The sequence below is a fragment of the Centroberyx gerrardi genome, chromosome 9 (assembly GCF_048128805.1).
Source record: "Centroberyx gerrardi isolate f3 chromosome 9, fCenGer3.hap1.cur.20231027, whole genome shotgun sequence".
NCBI lineage: Eukaryota > Metazoa > Chordata > Actinopteri > Beryciformes > Berycidae > Centroberyx > Centroberyx gerrardi.
Genome location: NC_136005.1, coordinates 25,865,805 through 25,892,928, shown reverse-complemented (window position 1 = coordinate 25,892,928; position 27,124 = coordinate 25,865,805). Strand labels below are relative to the sequence as shown.

General features: G+C 41.7%; 1 protein-coding gene across 1 annotated transcript in view; it reads left to right on the top strand.

The window, feature by feature from the left end:
* LOC139925838 (contactin-associated protein-like 4) overlaps positions 1–17,472 on the top strand; it is a 61,855-nt gene extending 44,383 nt beyond the window's left edge. The window contains exons 15-23 of the mRNA XM_071917330.2: positions 225–395; positions 2,449–2,667; positions 6,302–6,541; positions 8,478–8,702; positions 10,560–10,693; positions 11,640–11,727; positions 15,117–15,332; positions 15,730–15,801; positions 17,276–17,472. Of these exons, the coding sequence (XP_071773431.2) occupies positions 225–395; positions 2,449–2,667; positions 6,302–6,541; positions 8,478–8,702; positions 10,560–10,693; positions 11,640–11,727; positions 15,117–15,332; positions 15,730–15,801; positions 17,276–17,472 (1,562 nt within the window). The remainder of the gene's footprint in view (positions 1–224; positions 396–2,448; positions 2,668–6,301; positions 6,542–8,477; positions 8,703–10,559; positions 10,694–11,639; positions 11,728–15,116; positions 15,333–15,729; positions 15,802–17,275) is intronic.
* The last annotated feature ends 9,652 nt before the right edge of the window (positions 17,473–27,124 follow it).

The window sequence follows — 27,124 nt, the reverse complement described above, 5'->3', positions numbered from 1 at the left end:
TTGTTTACTACGTGATTTTCATTGTTAGGCCATCATAATGAGTTTTCATTTTAAGAGCTTTGTTCCAAAATGAGATATCTACCTTTTGGAAAAAAAGTTGCACGTACTCTTACTGAACAGCAAGCCACAGAGTACAACAAATTGTTGTATTTTTAAAGGGTGTTTAAAGGAGGTAAAGAAAGATATCTAGTGTTTGGGAAATGAAGCCTTCGTTTGTCTGTCAGAGAACTTCTGGAACGCTGCGTTTTTCGACAAGGAGACGTCCTACCTCCACTTCCCCACCTTCCACGGAGAGCTGAGTGCGGACATCTCCTTCCTGTTCAAAACCACCGCCTCCTCCGGCGTCTTCCTGGAGAACCTGGGCATCAAGGACTTCATCCGGATTGAGCTCAGCTGTAAGTCAAAACTCAACATCATAATCCGTGACAATCTCATATGAATTGATTTTCATTTTGCTTCTCTACTATCGCCTATTGATAGAACACAGTAGTGACTCAACCTATACCCAGTTCATGAAAGCTTTTACATTTGCTGTTCCAGGACCTTCCAGGGAAAAATTCCATGTGATCCTCAGGGAAATCACAGCGTTGTTACGGCAGCACCCAGATCTCAGCCTGCACCGCTATTACTGCTGTTATTATGACAGCCGGTGTTGAGATCGGTCTGTGTCTCTATTACTGCTGTTAATATGACTGAGCTTGGCCAGAGAACAGTTTCTAAATTAAGTTAGGCCTCTGGGTTTTTGTTTCATACGGTTCCACACTCCCATGCCAATACAGCTGTCCCTCCCCTGTCGCCATCGCCCATGAGGGATGATGGTTTGTTTATGCACAGATGTCAACGCTCTCCTAACTTCTCTCCTACATGTGGAGCGTGAACATGCTGACAATGTTGCTGGCTGAGCAGACAAGTAGAGCATGGTACTAACCTGCTAAGGTTTGGGGTTTGAGTCCCACTGAGGCAGAACATACTTAAAGTGTATATGTGACTGTAAAGTGCATTGGATGAAAGTGTCCACCAAATGATAGCATTGCTGGCCGCTTAAATTGAAAAATGTTCAGATGTCACAGTGTTGCAAAGTTGAAAAAAATCAGATGTTGTCTTCCTGTGTGAGTCCATGTATCAGCAAGGGCGGAAAAATATCCTAATTAAGTAGACGTACTGTTACTTTTGTTAGTTTTACCAAAATAAAGCTAAAATTTCTGGTGTAAAAATCGACTTAAGTAAAAGTAAAAAGTTGTTTATTGAAAATGTACTCAGTAAAAGTTACTGAGTTACTTTTTTACAAAATTTTCCATGCAATTCTAAATGGCAGAGAGGACAGAATTCAAACTAGATTGTTTTAATTGCAAAAGAAAATTACAAAATAAAGTAAAGCCAGATTACTCTTCTCTCCTTGACTGCCTGACCATTCGCTGAATGAATGGCTCCATATTTGGCCGAATGACAACTGGCCAGTTTCTCATGTAATGCTGATGGACAGCCTGCAAAATTTGTACTCTGTAATGGATGTGATTTAAAAAGGTACAATAGAAGTCAAATATACAAGTGAAACCATGCTTAAGTAAAAGTAAAATGACTTACTACTCAATTACAGTAACAAGAGTAATTTTAATTGGTTACTTCCACCCATGTGTGTCGACACTGTGAGGCATGGGGGAAATCATGACAGGTCAGAGCTGAACTGGTAACAGCCGAGGAGCGGGCTTTGATGCCACACAACTGTCTGATCGCAGAATGGTGCTGAGAGTTGGTATTATCTGGTCATAGACACACACACACACACACACACGCACACACACACACAGATGTGAGGCTGAAGCTGCAGTCTGTCCTGCCCTGGGCTGGTCAGTGAATCATGTCAGATGTGTGTCCAGCTGTCTGTCTGGCCTGCCAACAGATGGACCGGCAGGGGGAAGTCACATCCCAGACCTCTGCCAACAGCTGATGATGGAGGAACAGGGCTAACTAATGGATTCACTGAAGGATGGCGTAGTCTGGAGCCAAATCAGGAGAAAATGCTTGTCCAATTAACAATTTGACTGAAATTAGGCCCCTAGTATTTTCGTTGAAATATGTCACACTTTGAAAAGAACCAAAATGTCAGTCAAGGTTGGATAAAATCTTCAATTTCTTGAAATAAAATGGCATTTTATTTCACCACCATAACACACTGTACAATGTTGAGAGTCTGTCTGACTGCAAATATGGAGATGTGATGTCAGTAAGGTGATGGTTTTCCCAGTGTGAGTCTTTGGAGGAGAGACAAGGGATTTACAGCGTCTCTCTTATCTAGGGACACAATTATCTCAACATGCCGGTTTGTTAACCATCAAGTTAGTATTCAGCACTAACATCTGATGTTGATGTCACCCATCCAAATGCAAATGACTCCCTCTCTTCTTCCTCTCTTCATCACATCTATCATCCCCCTCCCCCCCCTCCCAGCTTCCACGGAGGTCCTCTTCTCCTTCGATGTGGGGAACGGGCCGCTGGAGGTGCGCGTGGCGGCGAGCGTCCCGCTGAACGACAACCGCTGGCACAGCGTACGGGCCGAGCGCAACGTGAAGGAGGCGTCGCTTCGTGTCGACGAGCTCCCCGCCGCCACGCAGGAGGCTCCCGCTGACGGACACATCCATCTGCAGCTCAACAGCCAATTATTCATAGGTGGGGAGTCTGTGTGTGTGTGTGTGTGTGTCTATATGTATGAGGACCAAATGTCCATCACAGTGATAGAATAAATAGTTAATTCCTCGAAAGTGAGGACATTTTGTCGTTCCTCACTTCTAGTTTAGGGTTAGGACTTGGGTTTAGGTTAGGCTAAAGGTTAAGTTTTGGCATGTAGTGGTGAGGATTAAGATGATATAGGGAATTTATGTAGGGTTAGGGGTTAGGGAATGAATGTAGTCAATGAAGGTCCTCACAAGTATAATACAATACGTGTGTGTGTGTGTGTGTGTGTGTCTGAATATTTCCCCTCATTAGCAGCAGAGTGCTGGTGATAATTGCTGTTAGGCCTTATCCCTTCTTATCCCTCAGACCACTTGGGACTCTAACAACATCAGTCATGCACACACACACACGCACACACACAAAGAGGAAAAATATCTTCTGTGAGTCCGGGGAACCAGGAGATTAGTCTTTTTGTCTCCCCAACTCCTCCTGAAGTAAGCAGCCATTCACAGAAATTAAACCTTTTAGATGGCTGACTTTTGGCTGACTGACTCTCTTGTGACAACAAATGCCTCGATTTCTCTGCTTCCCAATCAAGTTAATACCAGGCAGTAGTGCAGTCTTGTTTGGTACAGTCTGGTATAATAGTTTTGGGACAGCTGATAGAGTTCAGACATCAGTACCAGACAGTCCTGTAGGTCTAATAGCTGTAAAACCTCTTCCTCCAGAGCCTTACATGACTCTACTGATGCTTAGAAAATGGAGTCTTCTGGCTACTTCACATGTGCTTGGCTGCTATTGGCTGTATTGGAAAAACAAAGGGTCTTTGGCTGCTCAGCTCTATTGGAAAAGGAGATGCTGAGTCGACACTTTCTAAACGTTGAACAATAATTACTCTTGATAAATAACCATGAATTAGGGCGCGCTGATAGAAAGGTTCATGCAGTGTTTTTGTGTGTGTGTGGTTGTGTGTGCGTGCCTGCAGGGTGTATGGTTTACATGCAGCATAAAATTCGCTATATGAGCTGCTATACTGTATTTTTAAGGGGTAACACTTTACAATAAGGGTACATTAATTAAGGGTTAGTTAATGCTTAATAAGCATTAACTAAGCCTTAATTAACAGTTAACTAATGTGTCTGGTAATCATTTACTAATGGTGTTCATGTTAACTAAGGTATTCATTTATACATTATTTAATAGTCATCTTTATAAACTATTAAATAATGTATAAATTAATACCTTAGTTAACATGAACACCATTAGTAAATTACACATTAGTTAACTTATTAAGCATTAACAAACCCTTAACTTAGTGTACCCTTATTGTAAAGTGTTACCTTTTAAGGTGTAAGTTCTTTACACTTCCGTCTAAAACCCTGTATAAACTTTATCAATAGTGGCAATCCTGTTCTTCTCGGTTCCTCTCAACTTCATCAATTCAAACTCTTATCCTAACTTCATCAATTCCACAGACTTCCATAATTCTGTATTTAACCTCTCCTATTGATATGGTGTGTATGGTGTGTGTGTGTATGGTGTGTGAGTGTATGTGTGTGGGAGAGGGGGATTGCAAATCCATTCTGTATTATGAAGCTTTATCCTTCTGCAAATATTATGAATGTTCATAAACACACATTTTGAAGGGAAAATCAACCAACAAATAATGATGAGATTGGACGGAGGCAGGGAGATGGAGGTGATCATTGATTGGCTGAGTGTGTTAAGCTAATAATCCACTCCGAATAGCAAGCAAGAAGTGGCCATCAGCCTTTCTCTTTATATGGGCAGGACTGTGCTGTGTTGTGTTTACCGGTGACGCAGAGGGATTCATATGTTCGAATGGAAGATGTGACCGTATTATGAAATAGAAAGGCTGTTTGCATTGGACAAAGACTTGATTTACAGCAGAGCGTTAAGCATTCGGAGTCTCCACCCGCTTCCTGTTTCGGAAATTATGTTATGCCATAATATTTGCATGGCTTCTGTGAAATCATAATCTACAATATGGCAAAGAAAGCTACATTGTTATGAACAGCGCAGCCTATTTTTAATATATATAATTGCCTTGTACGAATTCATAAGGCAGTGTTTTCCATTGTTTGGATTAATAAACCATAATATTGCCATTGTTCAAGATCCTTTATTGCCATCTGTAGGAATTAATTTTGCATACATAACACACAAGATATAGTATTGCCTTGTATAATTCATCAGCCATAGTTAATATGATAGTCTAATATTAATAAGTCATAGTGATGAGCCACAGTGCATTAGTACTGTAATATTCTCTATGCTGGTTAATGTGAGCAGGTTTTCTTGCTTGGTCCATATGGCCATGCGTTTTGATGCAATACTGCACTGTAGGCAGGCTGCCTTCAATGGCTGCTTTGATCTCCACTTCAAAAATCCTTGGTATTGCTTTTTATGCCCTGTAATGTAATCTATTTTGTGTTTTAAGCACTGTTCTGATACCATGCTGAGAGCCTGTAATCCTAAATGTAAGCCTAAGAGGTGAGGCTGCTTTACAGCTGCTTAAGAGGTTGAAATCCTCACTTTTCTTCAAGCTTCTTCTCTTAACTCCCCCGTTAGGCTTTTTTTCTCTCTGGTTGTTCCTGTGCTATGTGTTACTCTCTTGGTCAGAGGTGGAGTTCCTCAGGGATTTGTCTTTGGCCTTTTGGCACCAATGCAGCAAGGATTTAATTATTGATTTGCAGTCATAACCAGTGGATATTTTCCTGAAAATACACATTCCTGCATTGGATAATAAAACGAATAATCAAGTGTCAATTTGGTATGAATGTACATTTCATTCAGTATAGTCAACCCATTCCTTATCATGTAATTTAGAGAATTCTTTATTAAATTTCCACCTCTGTATTCTCTTGTTATGTCTATAGCTAGGTCTGTGTTTTATATTTCTTGTGGCAGAAAGACACTAGAATGGAGTCGTACAGAGGTTAGTGATTTAGGGGTGTGAAAAGCTGCTGTGACTGAACAATTGAGACTTTTCCAGGTTCAAACTCCGAGCGCAACAAGCTGCCAAGTCCAATCTGTGAGGACAACAACAATTGTCATGCGTGAATGAAAAATAAGAGGCTGCCAGGTTTGAACTCTGAGAGCAATGTGATTTTTTTTGCCAAGTCTAAACTCTGTGAACAATTTCAAGTTGCCACATCAGAATGTTAATTGTCAGGTGAAAGGAAGAAGAGATTGTTAGTGGAGAGGACGTCTAGCAGACAGCCTGCCAGATGGCTCGCCACCCACCCGGTTAGCCAGTCAACAGCCAGCAAGGTGCTAGGCAGTGAGATATATAGCAGGTAAAAGTCTGTTCCCCGGATCCCTGCTCCCACAGCTATTTGTTTTATTGCTGTTTCATTGGTGTGTCATGTTATAGAGACCAGTGCTGCAGAACAGGAGTTGTGCTCCTTGGTGTGCAGGAGCAACACTTGGCCTGTGGCTGTCAATCACACTATCCTGCAGGAAATAGATGACAAGGGGAGAAATGAGAAATTAGAGAAATTAGACCACAGACTTGCAGTCATACAGAGAGAGGGAGAGAGTACGAGATGGAGAGAGAGAGAGTGAGAGAGAGAAAAGTATTATGCGTATTGTATTTTTTTGGCAGGAGGCACGGCGTCCAGGCAGAAGGGCTTCCTGGGCTGCATCCGCTCGCTGCAGCTGAACGGCGTCACCCTGGACCTGGAGGAGAGGGCGAAGATCACCCCCGGGGTCCGACCCGGCTGCCCCGGCCACTGCAGCAGCTACGGCTCGCTCTGCCGGAACCAGGGCCGCTGTGTGGAGAGAGCCAGCGGCTTCTCCTGCGACTGCAGCCTGTCGGCCTACACCGGAGCCTTCTGCCACAGAGGTACACACATGCCGATACACACTGGAGACTTCTGACATTCATTAGGGGCTCTCAGTATACACACTAGAGCCAGAGATTGGGTGCATTCATGCCTTGAAGTAATAATCCATGACATTCTCTATTACTGATTGATACAACACAATAGTGATTCAGCCTATATCCAGTTCATGAAAGCTTTTCCATTTGCTGTTCTCAACACCCGCTGTCTGGTAGCTGGAATAAATAGAAGAAGAACTGGGTAGTTAGCATGAGCAGTGAAGCCACCATGGCTGAACAGACAAAGAAAAGAGCAACACCGACAGTGTGATTGACAGGTGATCTCTGGGAAGTGCGGTGCAGAAACACCACGGCAATTAGCGCTGAGCACCAAAGACGTCACCGAAATTCTAAAAAAGGATATCACAGATTATCACTTTAATGTCTCTCTGCGACACTTGTCTCACTTCTTCAAAACGCTGAAAAATACTACTGTATGTGACTATCCGGCACAGCATGGTGTTTAACTGACTGGTAACGACTTTGCTTTTCACTCATCAAATTGAAAAGATCCATACGCTGTACTAATAGAGTTTCTAATAGCGGTTATTTAAAGGCTTACATCAACTGATAGACACTATCAGAATAGCAGTTACAGCTCTGATTACAAGCTAACACAATAACAGAGAGAACTGGACTGCAGCAATGGATTCATTTGTGAGCAGACAGAGCTGCCTATGTTCAAGCTGTTTTATTATGACTCGTCGTCTATCGGTTCCTTTCAGAGCAGAACAGAGCAGAGGTCAGACAGCTTTCTGAAGTGGACCCTTCAGTCAGTCCACGTCAGACCGACCCCGACCGTCTGTCTGTTTAAGTCTCAGCAAAGCTATAGCTTCCGAACAGTCACTTTGAGTGTGGGCATAATGAACCGCTGCTGTGTAAAGGTCAAGCATCAGGATTATTTTAGAGGACTCTCCTAGCGCGCTTCACACACAGCAGAAGTAGCTGCTGCGCCACTGCAGCTGCCGCGCGGCGCGTCGAGGGCTCGCTGGACTCACAGCGTGTTTCAAGTCAGTTTGATGGCCAAGTATGTGATGCAGAATGTACAGTATGTTCTATAATTCATGCAGACAGCTAGGTTTTTTGTTGAGCAATCACAGTGTGGGGGGAGAGGCTGTGCTGATACAATTAGTAGCCAACATTCAAACTGTTTTTTTCACATTCCAGTAGCAATTGTGACTGTTAGAGATGCTCTTGTTTCCTCTAGCCAACTAATAAGGCACTGCTAAGCTGGTTAGATACTGTAAAACAATTTAAGACTCAATAGACTTCATTTACCAAGCAATATACTAACAAATATGAACAGAGAGTATTTTTGATATGGTGTAAAGTAATGGAAAAACACTTCAGAAAGTACTGAGGCTTTACCATAATTCGGTACACATATAGAAATATTGATGAATGTGGTTCAGTAGGTGCTTTACCCTTTTTTTTCCTCTTTTTTTTTATTACTATTGTTATTTTAAGCATTCTTTTATCTCATTACTATTGTTATTTCAAGCATTCTCTAATCTTATCATGGATTATTTGTATTGTATTGCTTTATTGTGAGGACCCCAGGAAGACTATAGCTGTCATTAATTTGGCAGCTAATGGGGATCCTAATAAAACAAAACGAGGCCATTGTCTTCGCTGATAGTGTTCTAATGTGAAACACTTTTCATCACATTGTCGGGACATTCATCACACAAAACAAATAAGGAAAGCATTTTTACCTCGGCCCGCCAAATCAATCTCTTTTGTCCACTCCCTCCTGTATGGGCCGTCACCCTCCATCAGTGTTTAATAGTTTCTCAGCCGCTGCAGATGAAGCAGAGAGGGACATGTGACAGCAACAATACAGGCGAGTTCACCAGTCCGCTCAGCCACTGATCCACACCGACGACTTGCTAACTTTCAGAGGTGTCAGCCAGCTTCAAGTCGGCGACGTCCGTCAGCTACACCTTCAAGGAGCCCTATGAGCCGAGCAGGAACAGCAGCGCCTTGCCCTCCTCCATCTACTCCGACATGACGCTGAGAGGAGAGAAGATCTCCCTGAGCTTCAGGACCGGCCAGAGTCCGGCCCTGCTGCTCTACGTCAGCTCCTTCTACAGAGAGTACCTGGCCCTGCTCATCAACAAACACGGTGAGGGAACGCACATGGCTTTTTAGCGTGTTTTCGTGAAGGATTTTCTTCCACACGTTTCTCTTCTCCTACTCCTTGCCTTTCTATTCCGCACCCCCTCTCCTCACTTTTGCTTATCTATCCCTCCCATCTCATCCTTCCTGCAGTTACTTCCGTTCAACTGTCCTATCTTCCTCTCCAGCTCTCCTCTCCTCTCCCCTCTCCTCTGCATCTCCACCAGATCCAGTAGGAATATTCAGTTTCTTTCTCCCTCTGGATTCAGCCTGTCATCCTCTGCCGCCTCCCAGTCCATGCAGCCAGACTAATTGTTATGTATCGCCTCACATTAAAAAAAATAAAAACATTTGCTGAAATTACTATTAAGACATTAGGAGTTGTGTTCTTTCAGAGATTTCAATCCAAAACAACAAATTTGACCTCTAATAGAAGTAGCACACAGCCTGGTGTTAATGATTTAGGGATAGCAGGGCATTCAGATGGCAGTGGCGATCAAGTCGTCATCATACTGCAGCCATACTGAAGCAGCTAATTAAATCCCTGACAGAGGTTTCTCCTGGATGCCCCAAGATGGCTTCTCTCATGTTTCCCTCCCTCGCTGCTGCAGTAACACAAACCTCAGCCGCAGCACACACACACACACACACACAAACTCTGCTATCCTAGACAATCACTGAAAGCCTGAAACACTCTGTGCTTTTATCATCAACTTAAGCTCCTATGACAAATAATTGCTCCCTATTAGTGTGTGTGCCTCCGCAAGAAAAAGAGGAATGCAGCAGAAGTCTGGATATGGAAACAATTATGTGTTTGTGTGAAGTGATGAAATATAAACTTTGTAGAATAAATGTGGTGTGTTTTTTTTTTTTGTAGGAAGATTATTCCCTATCTCTCCTCTTCATCTGTAGACATCACAGGGCATTCAAATTATCCATCTCAGCGCCCTGGAAATTACTCAGCGTAGCGCTGTGGAAATGTGGAAAATTATTTTTTATATCGTGAAGCGTTATTGATAGAGATAGAGCAATAATCCTAGAAGTATTAAATGGTTTGTAGCGTCTTAATGCAGCTGCTGCTGTCTTGGAACATTCCGATATTGCTTAATTAAATGTTCGTTCTTTGAAGGTGCATGATTTCTAAGATGCTTTCTAACTGGAGCAGAGAACCTGGACATTTGAAGTGAAATGATTTACGTGTTTAATGAATTAACAAAGGCTGATTTAATTGTGTCTTGGATGTTTAACTCCCATGCATCAAGCCAACATCTAAGAAACTATATGTTCGCTTTAATTTTTGTTTAATCCTTGAGAAAGTCCTAAAAGGCTGATTCAAACACGTTTCTACCAACTTAGCAACATTGTAAAGATCAGATTCATATCTGGTACTTTTATTGTCTATGGCACTGGCTGTTATTTATTGTTTTATTAGAGAGCACTTTGTGATTCCTCCAAGGCAATTATTAAAATGACTTTGAAATGATGGCAGCATTGCAAGTTGAAATGTTTTTAATGATCCTGTGTTTTTTATACTTGATGGGTAATAGCTATGGTCTGAGGTTACACTGTATATCATACATTATATTATACCATATAATAGAATATGGTGCTTCAACCATTCAGTAAAAAAAGGGATGTTCAGTCCAGGGAACTAAAGTAGTAATGTGGAAAAGGTTCAGGACAGCAACTTTTTCCCTCCAACAATCATTTTTGGCTTAAGTGCTTTTCAGCAAACTCTTTCGTAAGTGCACAATATATTATAATAATCTAATATTTGCATTCTTAAGGTGTACCAGGTTTGTCTGTGTTTTTCTGTCTGTACTTCCATTGTAAAGTGACAGCATGTTGTTTTGTGTTTGTGAAGATGAGCTGGAGGTGTGGTACAAGTTGCACAGCAGCAGAGATGTGGAGGTGCTGGGCAGCAGAGTCAGGAACCTGGCTAACGGACGGCTGCACACAGTAACCATCAGGAGACTGACAGACACTGTCTCTGTCCAGGTAACACACACACACACACACACATGTACACACACACACACACACACACACACATTCAACACTCTCACACTCAACGAATAGTTCAGTCAGCGTTACAGAGGCTGGTACTGACCTGTGGAAATAAAATTCATATATTTTTCATTTCCACTAAGGTCAATGCCCTAACTGTCTTTAAAGAAGCATCATCTTTACCTCCTTGATATGATGTATTCCCTGTTGAAACAGGATGTTGGGGTTGGACATAACACAGTGAGCAATCATTCAAAAGTCTAAACCAATGGAACATCAGCCAGCAAAAGGCAGTGTTATTTGATGGGAGGGGCGGGACTGTTCAAAACTCTGTGATGGTTTTATTGGTTGGAATTTTTATTTACGCCTACTAGTGCAGCATGAGGTCACCATTAAAGATACTCTGTTTTCCAGGCGGTAAAAGTAATGGGTGTTCATTTCATGGGGACTTTGAGCTACTTTCAGTTCCTCTGTTGTCTGTGGCTCAACTTCAGTGTCAGTCTACATTAGCAGATGTCCCATTGATAAATGATTCACTAAGGCCCAAATCTCTGTGGGCTTCCAATACATTATGTCCTCTCTTTTGTGCTTTAGAGAGAATACTGTTTTCCTCTGAGGCTCCTCAGAACCTGCTGCAGTTGCTGTGAACCACAACAGCACACGGACCTATTGGTTTTCAGCTTTGGTGTTGAATCCCATTTTAAATATGGAGGTCGGATTAAAACATCAGGCGAGCCTCCGGCTGGCTCTTCATATTTAACTCCTCTCTTCTCCACAGTCATTTGTTGAAGTCTCTTCACAGAGCAGCGCTCATTAAAACTCTCTATACCGGAGAACGCCATGCTAGGCAATTGTCATCAAAAGTGTGGAGTCTTTGCTTTCCCGCTGAGCCTTTTCCCACTGCTCCTTTACAGAGATACTGTGCATTTACTTTCAGATTGACCAGAACGCCAGAGAGGACTTCAACCTGACGGCTGATGTGGAATTCAACGCCATCAAGTCGATAGTTCTGGGTAGAGTGCACGGTAAGTGAGGCACTCTTCTGAGCGCGGGGCTCATGCACTTAAGACAGACTCATTTGAATAACAGTGCTGAGATGTTTGGCCTTATCTGACAATCAGCTATTCTGGAGCGTTCCACTGTTTTATATTCATCATGCTGGCTGGACCCCAGGGAAAGCTGCTGTCTGTACAACAGCTGTGCTGCTCTTACACCGCCAAGATGGCAACAATATTCAAATGGTCACAAGAACACTTTAGCTCTGAGTGGAGATGTAAACTCAGAACAACCTTAGAACAGTACAGGTGGAACCGCCCCCATAAGTAATCATTATGTGGTATTGGATGCATTGTAAAGCCATATGGGTAGTTATAATATTTGCGTAAATGGTAATGATGGCATTATTTTCTTTTTCCAGTAAAACAGTAGCAGCTCAGAACCGATATGTTGGTGCCTTCTTATCTGTGTTATCAAAACGGTGAGCAGTACAGTCTTTATTCCTCATGCCTGTCTAGCTGAGCAGCCTCAGACAGCCTTGATGGTAATAACTTCAGAAAAGCTCCTCCACTTTGTATGGTAATGAGGAGAGATTGAAAAGAACAAATTACTTAGAAGATTGGAGTCAGCACCCTGCAATCCAACATAGCGACCCATAAGCCTTAGCTGCGGTGGGCAGGGTCAGGATGAACCAGGAAGTCAGCCCGTACAGTTCAACCTCTTTCTGCGTGACAGACTATTGTACTTCCTTTCCTCCTCTATAGGACCCGCCTGTCTGTCTGCCTGCCGGGTGCTGCTGTTAAGCGGGCAGGACTTGTAGTAATATCACGGTGACATTGTGCATTGCTGTGCTATGGCTTGTGTTCTTTTTCAATAGCGCCATCTGAGACAAGCTGAGAAGTAAGCTGTTAAAAACATGAGGGGCTGAGGGGCTTTGAAAGTGCAGTCGCAGCTCCCTGGTGTGAAAACGCTATGTTTGCTGTAAAAAGTAATGCTAGCTCTTACTGGAGTTTTTAACATTTCTTTTTAACAGTTTTGACCATGGCAAACGCAAAAACACAGTTTGTTATACACACATTATACACGCACTTACTGTAGGAAAGCAAATGAGAACTGATGCCACAACTGTTTTCAGGGTAAAGCCTGTGCATTTTGTGCTAATGGCATCTGTGTTGACACGGGCCGTGTTAGTATGTGACCCGGCCTTCCCTCCGCTGAGCCAGAGGACTCAAACAGTCATATCAGTATCACAGAGGCAGCAAGATAGTTGATTCACTGTCACTCCCTGCCAGCCCTGTCATCCATCAGCCTAACTAATGGACCAGGAGAGAATGGAGAGAGACTCCGACGCTCACAGAGAGAAAGAGACGGAGAGCGGTGGGGGGAGAGAGAGAAAGATGGAGAAAGAGAGAGATAGCGATACAGAGAGAGAGAGAGGGGGGTGGAGGTAATGGGCAGCAGCAGGCTGAGAGGAGGTGGACAGTAATATTCGGGGTCTAGCAGCAGGATCCAAGGCCAGTGGTTCCGCTGCTTGCACAAACATCCATATATTTCTCGGTAAAACCACTTTTCAGCACTTTGAACAGCCATTAAAGCTGGTGATTAAAGTTGGATTTTACAGCTGTGCATTTGTAAGAGGTCGTAACAATCTTTGACATTTCACCACTTCAACCTGTAATCATACTCTTTTCTTTCGGGCTCACATATCTGCTGGATATTTGTTTTTGTGTGTGTGTGTGTGTGTGTGTGTGTGTGTGTAGATGAAGCTCCTGTACATAATTGTGTGTACATGCATACTGGGTAAAAGCCAACCAGATCTTCCCTAAAATGACTCAGAAACCAACTCTACCTGCTTATATTCTGAATTGTTACAAATGGAAAAAGGGGCAAAGGGTAGAGATAGAGGTAGAAGTGTGTGTGTGTGTGTGTGTGTGTGTGTCTTCTTAACCAGTGGAGAAAAGAGACTAACTCACTCAGACAATCCACCGCCACCACTGTCACTTAAATCTGCAACACTGTGGCATTACTGAGTTTTTTCCTCTCATCTCCATCATTTTGCCCGCTACTTCAGCTCCATTTTGAGCGTTGGTCAATAGATATACCGTGTCATGAGATATATAATTCAAAGTCAAATTATTTTCCACGGCTCTGAGGATCGCATTCAATTTAAAATCCCATCAAAGCTTGATCAAATATACAGCTGATAGACGGCCCTCTGAAGCCAAAGCACTCAGCGGCGTCCCTCTTATGTAGGGAAGAGTTGTTTCATTCAGGTAATAACTTAGATAACCGGCAATGATTTCCCATACTATCAAATGGCACCGCGGGAATAATTGTAGTTCACATTGATGTTTATAGCTCTAGACGATTTTATTTTGCACACATTATCCCCCCCAAAAAAAGTGTTGTGAGAAAATTAGCCAAAAGAGAGCACCGCTGGTATTTTCCCTTAAGGACGGTTATGTAATGTGTATTAATGTTTATTATACACCATTTAGTTCTGACAGCAAACGATCAGCCGGGAGGCATTCCATTAAGTGCCAAAAGCTCACAACAGTTGCACTCGTAAAATGGCAAGACGTCGTTTACATTCTGTCATGCATTATATTCTGTCATCTCTGTGACAGAGATATCAAAAACCTGCTCCTCATACTAGGGGAACTACAGTACATCTGGTGGCAGAGTAATACTGTAGGAATAGTTGAAATCTTTTTTTGTGTTTTGTAAGTATCTCTATATATAAAAGCTGTTGGATAGCAGCAGTATTACACTTAAGGTCATGCAATACTGCGAAATATCGGCATAACATTCCCTCTTGTAAATTTTTGCTTAATTATTAGTCATTAAAGGTGATAATTGTAGCATTTTAACATAAAAAAAATCATTCTCATTTTAATTTTGAGGCATTAGAATAATTACTGTAAACAAACGAGACCATCGGCAAGAAGATTGGAAGCCTCTACCGGCCTCTACACTGCATTTTACATTGTGAGCCACCAGGTCGGATTTGGCGGGAAATCTGCTGGATTGCTTTACAGCACAAAAAAGTGACAAACTGATGGAAAAACCACTTCCAACATGTTTATCCTCTTCAGTAAAGCCAAAAAGAAAACATTTGACTGAAGAAAGAAAGATCCAAGATGTAAAGATCCTTTTTTAGGACAGGAAGGAATGGGATTTATGGGAAATGTGGCCTTAAATTTGAGGAATAAGCACTAACAATACCACTAACGTGAGATAGAGGCTACCAGTCATCTCAACCATGGTCTCAAAATGCTGCACATCGCACCTTTAATACTCATCACAGGCTGTACAGTTAGATGTGCACTTGCAAATCACTGACCCCAAGTTTATCTGTCTTCCTGTCTGTCTGCCTCTTCTTCTGTCTGTCTCTCTGTCTTCCTCTCTCTGCATGCAGAGTCAGATGAGCTGGATGCGGATGTGGACAGGCTGGCCTCTCTGGGCTTCACAGGCTGCCTGTCAGCGGTCCACTTTAACTCCATCAGCCCCCTGAAAGCCGCTCTGCTCCACCCTGACAGCCCCGTGATCGTCACCGGCCCGCTGGTCCAGTCCAGCTGTGGCTCCTCCTCTCCAGCCAATCCCTACGCAGCAGAAACCACGCACTCCTTATCAGGTAAAAGACAGCTATCAGACAATATGAATTGTCTAATATTAGACAGAGACAGAGATGAGATTGGTCAGATATCTGTAGTAGAGTCCTTTCAAGATGTGCTGAGGCATTCAATGGGTCCTGTCTGCACTGACTGATGGTTCTCATCCCGACTCTACCTTTCTCCTCTCTATGTCTCTCTACTCCTTTACCTTCATCTTTCTCTTTCCCTTATTCTATTTCATGCTTTCTCTAATTTCCCTCTTGCCTCCCTCCTGTCTTTGTTCTCTTTCTCTTTGTTCCCCTTTCTAAATCATTTCTCCTCTCCTGTCTCTCTCCTCTGTATCTCTCTTTGTCTTCTCCAATGCTTGTCATTCTGTTTACTCTATTCTTTTCTCTCTCTCTCTCTCTCTCTCTGCAGACCAGTCTGGCTCGGTGGATCCAGGTCAACCTCTAGTCAATGCCATCAGGAGTGACTCAGCTCTAATTGGAGGTAACAGGAATCCATTTCTCCCGGGTTGGAAACATTTCATTATCAGATCATAACCGCAGGTGACTCATAGCTCCCGTATTATGGATGATGCAGCCGAATATCATCAAGAGATAAGACTGTACTCAAAACAAGGGAAGAAGATGTGACGGGTTGGCAGAATACCATTCCGTTTAACTTTTGAACGTCTGCCAGTTGAGATGGATCCAAGTGAGGAATTAGGAGTTTTGATCTTGGAGGTTGTGGAGAAAGTCAGAGGCAGTGAGAAGAAGGTGTGTGTCGGCTGATTAATGAGAAGATTTTGGGTCTGAATGCGCAAAAAAAATGCACAGCTAAATATTTAAACAAATGGTTTGCTGATGTAGGAACTTTATACTGTTATTTTTATATGCGTGGCCATTTTAAAACAACTTTAATGCAGCATTAAAATGAGTCAGGCAGTATTTTGGCTGTCCAATTTCAAGATAGTTTGCTCTACCAAATGGAACCAGAAACACTTTAACTGGATCTCTTTATGCTCCTGTACAGCTACAACAAGGCTCTGCAACACAATCAGACCACCGCTAGGAAGAGGAAATCACAGACACGGGGGAGAAATACAGTCAGAAATCACATTGTGACTTCACAGCGTTCGCACAGTCCTTTGACAAATTCTAGTGCGCTAGATTTAGAGATGAGAAAATCAGAGTGGCAGGGAGTGAAGAGAGTGAAGTCAAGAGCCTCCATTGTTCCAAAACAATACGCGCATTAAAATATCACCGCCGAGCTACAATATGCAGACAGCATTACGACCGGATGCATTAATTAGCGCAAGCTTTAGAGGACAGGAATAGTCTGTTTTAATCTTCTGTCATTGTCTGTTGTCTTCTTGATTGGAATGATTTTCTTCTAAAACACCGAATATCCATTTTTGAAAAAACAGATTTGCCTCTGTATTCTGAAGTACCAGGTCCAATCTGTAAAGGTGCTACAGGTTTATCAACCAAGGACTTAAGTTACCTACTATCCTTTAAAATGCACAAGTTATGTTGTATGTATGTCATTTGTGTATCATTTTATAAGCATAGGTGTAGATGCTTGGTGGATATTTATCTCATTTTATAGGAGTTTGGTGGATATTTATCTCATTTTATTGGCATATGGTGGACATTTATCTAATTTTTTAAGCGTATAGTGGATATTTATTTCATTTTATAGGTGTGTGGTAGATATCTAATTTTATAGGCGCATGGTGGATATTTATTGCATTTTGTAGGTGTATGGTAGATATTTATCTCATTTTATTGGCGTATGGTGGATATTTATCTAATTTTGTAGGTGTATGGTGGATATTTATCTCATTTTGTAGGTGTATGGTGGATATTTATCTCATTTTATAGGTATATGGTGAAACTATCCCATTTTAGAACAAATGAAGAGTTTTGTTCTGAAACCAGATAGTCTTCCAAAGTGTCTCTTATCTCACTGTGGTTTCCAGGTGTGATAGCAGTGGCGATCTTTGTCACCGTGTCTGCGCTGGCGATAATGGCCAGACTGATCTACCGGAGGAAAGAGACGTACCGGAACCAGGAAGTGAAGCGCGTGCAGCCCGACGACGGCCCGGAGTTCCCCTTCAGCAGCCAGCCGGACCCCCAGAGCGTTCCCAGCCCGAACCAAAAGGAGTACTTCATTTAGTCGGACCACCGACCCCCCGCTGACCCGGCGGCGTCGGAGACAGACGGGACAGACTGGGATGACTTGCCAAGCGTCAGTGCTTTACAAGACACACGCACAGTCCCTCAGCCACCGGTACCAGTGGCTCGACAAGACGCGAAGACAAACGACAGAACGATTCATACTTCTTTTTGCTTTCTTTCTGTTTTGTAAATAGTGCACACTGGCACAAACGAACGTGTCGGACTTGAAGGTGTCGATGCCGTTGTTTACAAAGATGTAAATATTTAACAAAATGTAAACGGTGATTTGTGTCCTTATAACAATCTTACTATATGTTATAAATGATTATTAAAGGAGTCCTGCAGTCCGGCGATGACGATTCAGACAGAACTTTGTTGCAGTGAAAGTAGACGTTTGGACTCTGATTTCTAAGCATTTTTCTATGAGGATGACGACTCTTCGGTGAAATCTGAGCCATATGTGTCAGAACATGAAAAAAGGCATTTAAGTGACTGGCGGATTGACATGCTGCTGCTCCACATCTACATATAAAAGCTCAGCCGAAGCACAGCGCCAGAACCCGCTAGAATCCGCCCATTGCGATTGAGCACAACTTCCAACATCTATACACGACTACAAAAGAAAAGTTGGCTTAAAAATACAGTTTCCCTCTATACTTGATGTCTTTTAAGTTCCCTCAAAAAGCTTTTATGTTACTCACTATGCTTTTTCTTTATATCAGGAGCAAAATAAAAGTTTTACTATGATACAGAGATTTTTTTTTTTCCCTGCCTACCACCTGCCGTGAGCAGCCGTCACCAGAACTCTTTAAATAGCTTTCAACAGTAAAGCTTTAAGCACAGACAGCAGCACAGACTATGAAACACCGTGGCTGGCTGTCACCTCCCTCACTCTACACCGAGACATTTAATGTGTTTTTGTCGAAGCGCTAACCTGTGTTTGTCTGACAGGTAGACTAAGAGATCATCAGGATGGGAGAGAGAGATATAATCTAAAAGAGGCTGACAAAGAGATATAAATGATACAATGAAAGCCAGCCATCCAAACATTAATACTGGATATTTATACGTTCACAGTATCTGCAGATCGTGGATGGGATTTTAATGGCAGCAGCTGTAAAAAAAAAAAGAAAAAAAAATGTTGAAAATGCATTTTTCATGTCTTTATATGCTTGCTTTTACTGCTTTGCCTCAGCACAGTCGAGGCCAGATGTTTGTTCTTTGTTTCTCACACAGCTCCGTCTTCAAAGAGTTGTTTTTCATGGTTTTAGTAATAATCGGCAACATTTTCAGATAAATAAATGTCTGTTTTGCTCTCTATCATGGATTGATGTAGCACAATATTCATTCAACCTATATCCAGTTCATGAACGCTTCTACATTTACCGATCTAAACACCCGATCTTTCCTGGAATGCTCTGGTGCACAGGAGTTTCAGTGTTGCACATTTCAGTTGTTTGTTTGGAACAAACAGAAGAAGAACTAGGTAGTTATCATGAGCGGTGATAGCCACCATGGCTGAACAGACAAAGAAAAGAGCGACACCTACAAAAACTCAAACTGCATCAACAGAAAATCCAAGGAAAAGATGTCACAGTCTCACCCAAACTGTTTGACTGACAGGTGATCTATGGGAAGAGCAGTGCAGAAACACCACAGCAGTGAGCGCTGAGCAACAAAGATGGAGACAAAAATTAAAAAACAAAACACGGACCTGGCAGATTACCAGTTAAACAGAGAGAGCTATCATAAAGGTCAGATCACGCATACATATCTCTTACACCTGTTCTGCAGTAGTTATGCAGCAGCCGTTCGCTCCTTCAGTGTTCCTGAGTGTCAATATTGCTTCTCAGTCAACAATTCCTCCTGTGGACGGACTAATGGCACAGTAGCAATTAACTGCTGCATGTAGTGCAGCAGTTAATGTTTTACTGCATCAGCAGATGAGGAACCACTAGATACATAGTGCATTAGCTATTGTATGATGAGCCTTCACCTGCACACCTGTGTTACAGTGACTATGTTTACATGCACGCACTAATCTCTTTATTCACTTTACTTTGATTGTGGAGATTTATTCAAATAATCTGTCTAGATTCTGTTAATATTCCCATGTTTGTGCAATCGTGCAAACTGCAGTTCTTAGTCAGTGTGCCTGCTCTCCTCCTATAGACTACAAGCAATGTGAATCATTCCCTCCTGTTTAAACAGCAGTTGTATTGCTCCCTTTGTTTCTGTAGCTCACATGTAACTGTTCCACAATGTAGGGCTGAGACTCAAGACACACTGGATGTAGCTAAAAATGAACAGCTGGAAGTATGTTGGGCAAGTGACAGGCTCAGAGTATAGTGTTTACATTTCAACTATCCTCCCACAATGTGACCAATATCTCAGTACTCCGCATGTCTTATTTGCAGTATTAATACTGCGAATCTGAGCTGGATCAAAGTAATAAATAGACCAAGGTGTTTACACGAGTCATGTCTCAATCACAGAGTCCCCATTAATCGCATTACAACTGCAGTATCAGTGTGCATGTAATCGTAGCCTTGTTATCTGTCAAACCATTGTCAACAGCCAGGACAAGGATCTGAGATCAGTTTTATATCTGGACCGGCTTGTGAGCCATCGTTTTCCGAATATCATATTAAATTGGTTGAAGGGGTCATGTTCCATTTTTTGGCTAACGGCGGTTTGCTTTCTTTGCTGACAAGCGGCAGTTTAGAGTTGAACTGAACAGTTATCAGTGTAACTATAATAACGTAATGATGCTGTATTGGTGAATAATTGTATTATCAGTGAGTTTGAGTGACTTTCTTTAAAAAAAAATCAACAAATTTTACTCTGTTACGATTGTTTGGTTAACTGCAAAATCCTGCTCCATGATAATAAAACGATGCTTTCTCAAATACTGAGATGTGTTTGACTTAATACACATACATAACACACATACTTCATAAGTGAATGTATGAAAGAATTAATGTGGATAGGACACAATATCACACATATTCCATGCAAATAATGACATCAGTATGTATTAAATGGGCATATTTTAATGCAAAAACTGGTGACTGACATTATAGAGGAGAGCGGGGCAAGTTGTCACATGGGTAAGTTGTCTCAGTGGCTTTATTTCTGAAACTAAATATTTTAGAGCCAAAAGTCCAATTACAAAAATGTTTACTTTCTTAATAAGAGGTTACCTAATTGAATACAACAGTCTAAGTCAAACCACTCAACTCAAACACTCAATCAAGCAATTTGTATACCTGAAAGTAAATAATGAAAATCTCAGTGTTTTTCTTCTCATTTTGTTCTTATAAAGGAATCAAAATAATTATACATTTGTGACACATAAAAACAAGGATCAGCTGTAACCTGATAATACATTTGAATGGTTTAGTGAAGCTCTGTGCTCAGGGAAGGGACTTTTGTCAGGAATGCCTGGGTGGGGCATGTTGTCACATTGATTTTGGGGCACGTTGTCATAACTATCCAAATACTTTTTATGATTAGAAATATATTTACATTCATTTTTTTCTGAATAAATATGATTTTGGTGCTTGGTACACCCACAAACCTTTGGCTTGTGAAGTGATCTCACTGCTGGTCGAGCCTCACATACAGTCACAGAGGCAGATTACTATTATTACTGTTTTCTTTAAGTGACTAAGAACCATTTTACATAATAAAACATCAAATTATATGTGTATAAATTACATGTACATTAATATATCATACTGTCAGAAATTGTGTCAGAACTTATGTTTGTCTGAGCATCCCAGGATAGGTGAGGGAGGGGTTATTTTACCTGAGGTGTGGTGGGTGTCGATTTCTGAGATGAAGTATGTTGTTTTCAATACAAGAGTGTGTTTTTCATGTTATTATAGTTTATATACTTCCAAGGAAATGGAATTGTGTGCACAAACACAACACATTCTATGTGAAAACATGCCCTGTCATGTGTGACAACATGCCCTGACATGGGGTTGTCACAAGTTGTCAAGTGGTATTTCATCAGTAATAACTTTTTCTTCCAGTAAATTATTCAAAATGTAAAAATGCCATTTTTTAGAGAAGACCTTAATCTAGCTAGAAAAATATATATATATCGTATCTCAGTAGTAAGGCACTACTGAGAAATACACCAATGAGTAAAAAGTGTGACAACATTCCCCGCTCTCCCCTACTTAACTGCTTACCAGTCTATTCCTAGCATGTTGTTATAGCTGCAGAGAGGATAAAAAAAAGATTGTAATTTGAAAGTGAAAAGAATTATAGTCGTCATTATCATATCATCAACACCCAAACATTTTGTATCTGATGAGTGAGATTCTTCAAATTACCTCTTCAATCTCAATTTTTTAATGGAGTTGGCAAAGTTGTAAATTATTTTCTTTTTTCATTGCTCTCAAAAGGATCTTTATGGATTTTTGAGGGGGAACACGTGTGTGTGTGTGTGTGTGTGTGTGTGTGTGTCTCTGAATAATTCAGTGATTCAAACAAGAGGCATCTGTTATCAAGCCCCTTCATCCTCACACAGGCTGAAATGAACTGATTGGAAACAGGTTGGAGACAGATTGGAGACACATGCCCCCCTCCCCCCCCAACACACACACACACACACACATACACACACACACACACACACACACACACACACGCACACACACACACAGACTAACAACCATATGGACACACACATAGAATAGGTGCTAATTGCTTGTTAATGTTATGCATGTTATATAACCGCTGCCTGTCACACGGGTCTTTAGACTGGGTCCAGGGTTTGGAAGCGGCTCAAATGACTCAGACGTCTCAGCGAGTGAAGAGGAGAAGAGGAGAAGAGGAGAAGAGGAGAAGAGGAGAAGAGGAAGAGGAGAGTCTGCTGAGGCCGGTCTCTCTGGTGGTTAAAGTGGTTTGGGAGTAATACACTTTCTCCTGGGTCCAACTGGGGAAATGGTATGAGCCGTCCAAAACTCCTTCTAACTGACATGATAACTACTTAACTTCTCTCTCTCTCTCTCTCTCTCTCTCTCTCTCCCTCCCTCTCTCTCTCCCTCTCTCTCTCTCTCTCTCTCTCTCTGAGTTGATTAGTTTCTGTGTGGAGCCTCAGCCTGTGATCAGACCGGGGCGATGAGCAGCGTTTCAGCTGGATCAGCCTGAGCAGGACGCTGGTGAAGCCACACATCATTATGACTGATGGGGTTCTGCTCACTATTAACACAGCAAGCCATCAGCACCAGTCAGCCATTACACAGGACTTTCACATTTTAGATCATTTCTTTTTGCCTTTCTGCTTTATTCATGCTGAATTTGGTTAAATGTCATAAAGACATATTTATTGTTTATCTACGTGGCTTTTAATCTGTGCAGCACTCTGTAATAAGAAATGCTATATGAATAAAGTTTATAAATGTATGATTATTACATATACACTTTGTAAACTTCCACATTGTAAACAGCAGCATGGCCACATCTGATGCAGTAATTACACAGGCAAGTTATATATGCTTATTTATATCATACTGTTGATGCACTATGCATACAGTTTAACGTGTTCAGGCTGATATGGTGTATGTGGTGTTACGTGCGTAGGTGTGTGTGGTGTTCAGATGTAGAACATGATGGTATCTAGCCAGCACTGTTGTAGTCCTACTTGTGTTTACTACTGACCTGTCCATATGGTGGCTTCACTAATATTCATAGCTGATAGGCTTGAAGAAAACTTTCAAGGCTTGTGTACACATTCACATCTTGGTGCGGGAAAAAAAGGAATCATTAATGTAGCAGAAAAAAGCAGAGGAGAAATAGTGTTTAGAGACAGCTGAGCTCTTTTGTTTCTCTGTTAAATGAAGCTGAAACACAGCAAGGCTTTTCCTCTCTACAGCAAATTAAATTAACATAAATTTACATCACAGATTGTTGTTCCTCCTAAACTTTTCATGGGAGGGTTCTTTTTATGCACTACATGACATTACTGATGGGTATTAATATGCGTCTGTCTGCAGAGCAGAGATAAAGAAGGCTGACTAAATGACTAAAGCTGAAACATCCGGGAGATGGAAATGTCAAACGAATTTTTTTTTTTTTTGAAGACCAAGTTCTCTCCCAGTTTCAAAAGTTGGAGGTTACAGCAAGAGGTTAGAGACTGATTCAATAACACCCCTTTCATTAGATGCATGGGTCTCAATTGATTATGGAAAGGCCGAAATGAGTCCAGATTTGATCTTGTAGTTTTTATCACTATAATGGAGAGGAAAGGTCAAGCAAAAAATGGCCAGAAAGTTATTCGGAGGCCACATCTAAAATAGAACAAGTGAAAACTAGTTTAGTTCAAAGTATCAAATCAGCAATAATAGTTTAGTACTGCAACTTAAAAACTACAGTTACTGCTAAACATACACTTAGCAAGGCTTTCTACAGTAATGTCACATCTTCAACAAGGGATTAAGCAATTTAGAATGAAGAAGTCCAAAAATACAATGAAAATACAAAATGAAACAATTGACACAATTTACAGTACTTTTTCAGGAAACAAGGGAACTTAAAATGACTCTGCTGTAAGCAATTTGAATTGTAGACAAGTTTGAAATGGAAAAAGCAATCTTCCAGTGTGACTGCACTTGAAAAGTAGCAGCAGCAGGAGAAGTAACTTAGGGTCCATCAGCTGGTCTAGAAAGGTTACTACCACAGACATTTCAGATACAGAGTTCGGCAAGGACCTAATGACAGTCTCTACAGTCTCTTAGCCACATCAGCATGTAAAAATCACATCGGTCTTGCTCTACTTGGTCTCCAGAAATGTAATATATTTTGGAGGTTTGGAAGTAGAAGTGTTAGCAAATTATATTAGGGGCAGGGACTTTGCTAAACCTTAGGGTTTAGTGGATTGACGCCCCTGATTGGATTTGATCAGAGGTGAAGTCAGACGCTGATGACTACACAACTTCAACATCACTGAGGTCAAAGAAAAATAATTTGACTACAACATCAAGATCAGCACATTTCTGTGCTGTCATTTCCACTTAGTTGAGGATCAAATGTAGTCTCTGAGGGGGTCCAGCGCCAAAATGTATATAACTCTGGATTAAGATTGTCAAATAGAGTCTATTGCATTACCACATACTGTAGCTGTCAGTTGTACAGATATGATCCAACAGCTGTATTATTTATCCTGACTCCTCATGCATGGTTAATTTCAGCCCCTTCAGTCATGTTCTATATGCTATTGCTCAGCAACATAAGTGAGTAAGAGCTGGAAGCCTGCACCCCTTCTTAGTCAGGAGAGGAACACTGGACCAGGCTTTCAGACTGGGAGCTGACATGAAGAAAATGTCCCCAACAGCCAACCTCCTAACACACAGTGTGTATTTTAAGGGAGGTTTCTTGCAGCAGTAGCGAGCGTGCATGTCATGTATCCAAGACGCTGTGAGTGATGATGAGATGATGAGCTATGAGTCCAGCTCATCATCTTTTCTCATGTCATCCCCTCTCTCTCCCTCTCTCTCCCATCTTTCCTCACACTCTTCACTGTGTACTATTTAAAGCTGCACTAGGCAACTTTGCATGTTGGTGGCTCCAAATGGCAGTGAGAGGTGTATGTCTTCAACACCCAGAAATTATGTGATGTAATGTCAGTAAACTGCACACAGCTCGCTCATGTTTACCAATCCAGCCGGTCTGCGATGCTTTATACCAAAGGAAACCAAAGAGACGAGAGAGGAAAAGATCTAATGTTGGTGAGTCCAGTTTTCTCTGGATGGAGCGCTGCTCACTGCTGTTTAGGAGACAGTTTGTATTTTGCTCTTGAGTTTCAATTCATCCCTCAGAATAACCAAACCCAACACCAAAATTCCATTTGGGCAAATAGAGCGACTCTGCAGGGTCTCAATTAGGGGGATGAGATGCTGTTCTCTGTTTATTTAGGCTGATAAGTGCAGCTTTAATAAGGAAGAAATGCCTTATAAAAGTTATATGTAAGCTCCTTCACTCTGAAAGAGGGTAAACTTCGTAAAACCATCTTTGCTTATAATCCAACGGAGGCTTAAAGAGCTTCCCGCTTAGCAAGAGGCTGAATGGAAGTAAAGATGTTGAACAGAGCAAGACGACATCTAATTATCCTGTAATGGAACCATGGGGAGTACAGGTCTGATGGAGCGACCATTATAGGAGAAATAAGGACAAGATTCATTAGTACTTAGGATACATTATTATCCATATGTCCCACAGGTGCTTAAAATCCTATTCAATGGCCCATTTGAACTTATGGTATAATTAGAATTAAATGATGTGTACACGGTGTGTGTTTCTGGATCTGTTAATGCATATAATGTAGCCTGAACTTCACACTTGTTTTCTTCATCTCTATCCTTACATTCCTCACACACTTACTCTAAGGGAATATTCATATGCAACTATTATTCCCTATGATCTCTGCTAATGTCTCATGATATGAATAGCATGAGAATGCAGGAGATGTTAATCATTTTCTTAGAACTCCTTTGAAACTGAGAAGACAAAGGTTGCCTAACAGCTCTCTGTGCTATAACCTGCGATGGAGCGGAACCAGAATTTAAATGCGAGGTGCAACCAGCTGTGGCTTTTAGTTGAACGCCGCATGCATTCATATATGCATGTGTGATGCTGGGCGACACCGCTGAGCCTCAGGTGGGGAAATGGAGCCTTGACCTGCACTAGTATCCCTCTCACTCGCTCTCTCTGTTTGTCACCTCCCTCCTCTCCTTTGTGCTTGGCATGCACAGCGGCAGCTCTCCCACTGCACTCCACCAGATGATGCAGATAGCTGTGATTGGACGGTCCTCAGGTATACTATTTACCCAGTAGGAGTAATCCAAACCTCTAATCAGCAGCTCCCTGGGGAGAGAATAGGAAAGCCAGAAACCTACAGGACAATTCCAGCAGATTGGCACATACTCCCTCTGCCGTTATACAGATAAGTGTAGTTAAATTCATAGAAGTTGTCATTTTTTTATTTTTTTTATTTTTTACCATTCAGTGTCTTGGAAGAAAAACAAAAAAAAAACTATGAATTCTATAAACAGTGAAGTTTTCAAATCAGGTGTTTAGGGTGTTAACAATATGGATAATAACGTGATGATAAACATCATAAATTTCCTTTTTAAGAGAAGCAATATATCGCTGATTTATGTTATCTTCACTGAGGAAACTAACGTAAGTGCGGCACTGAAATCAAAAATGGGTTGAATGTTAATAACGGAGGATAGGCCTGCCGCTGCTCCACTCTCTGGGGCGATATTATCTGATAATCCAGCTGCAAATTAAAGCCCGCCTGCCTGCTCTGCATGGAGAGAGGTTTTCGGATTAGTTCTTTGAAGTCTGAAAAACGGACCTCTGTGTATTCCGCGCATGCCATCACTCGCCATTGTTCCTCCGATTCAGTCACTTTAGCGCTCCGTTATTTTCCATTTGATCACTCTAACAGGACATCGTGAGGCATAATGGAACTCCCGAGGGTCCGGCTTCGCTGAATGCGCCATTTTAATCTACATGCCCATCACACATTATTCCACTATCTCCTGTCTCTCATAGCTTCCTTTACAACCACTGTTGTTTTTTCGAGTATCAGCTTTATTGCTGAGTTTACATAAATCAGCATGACCGAAATA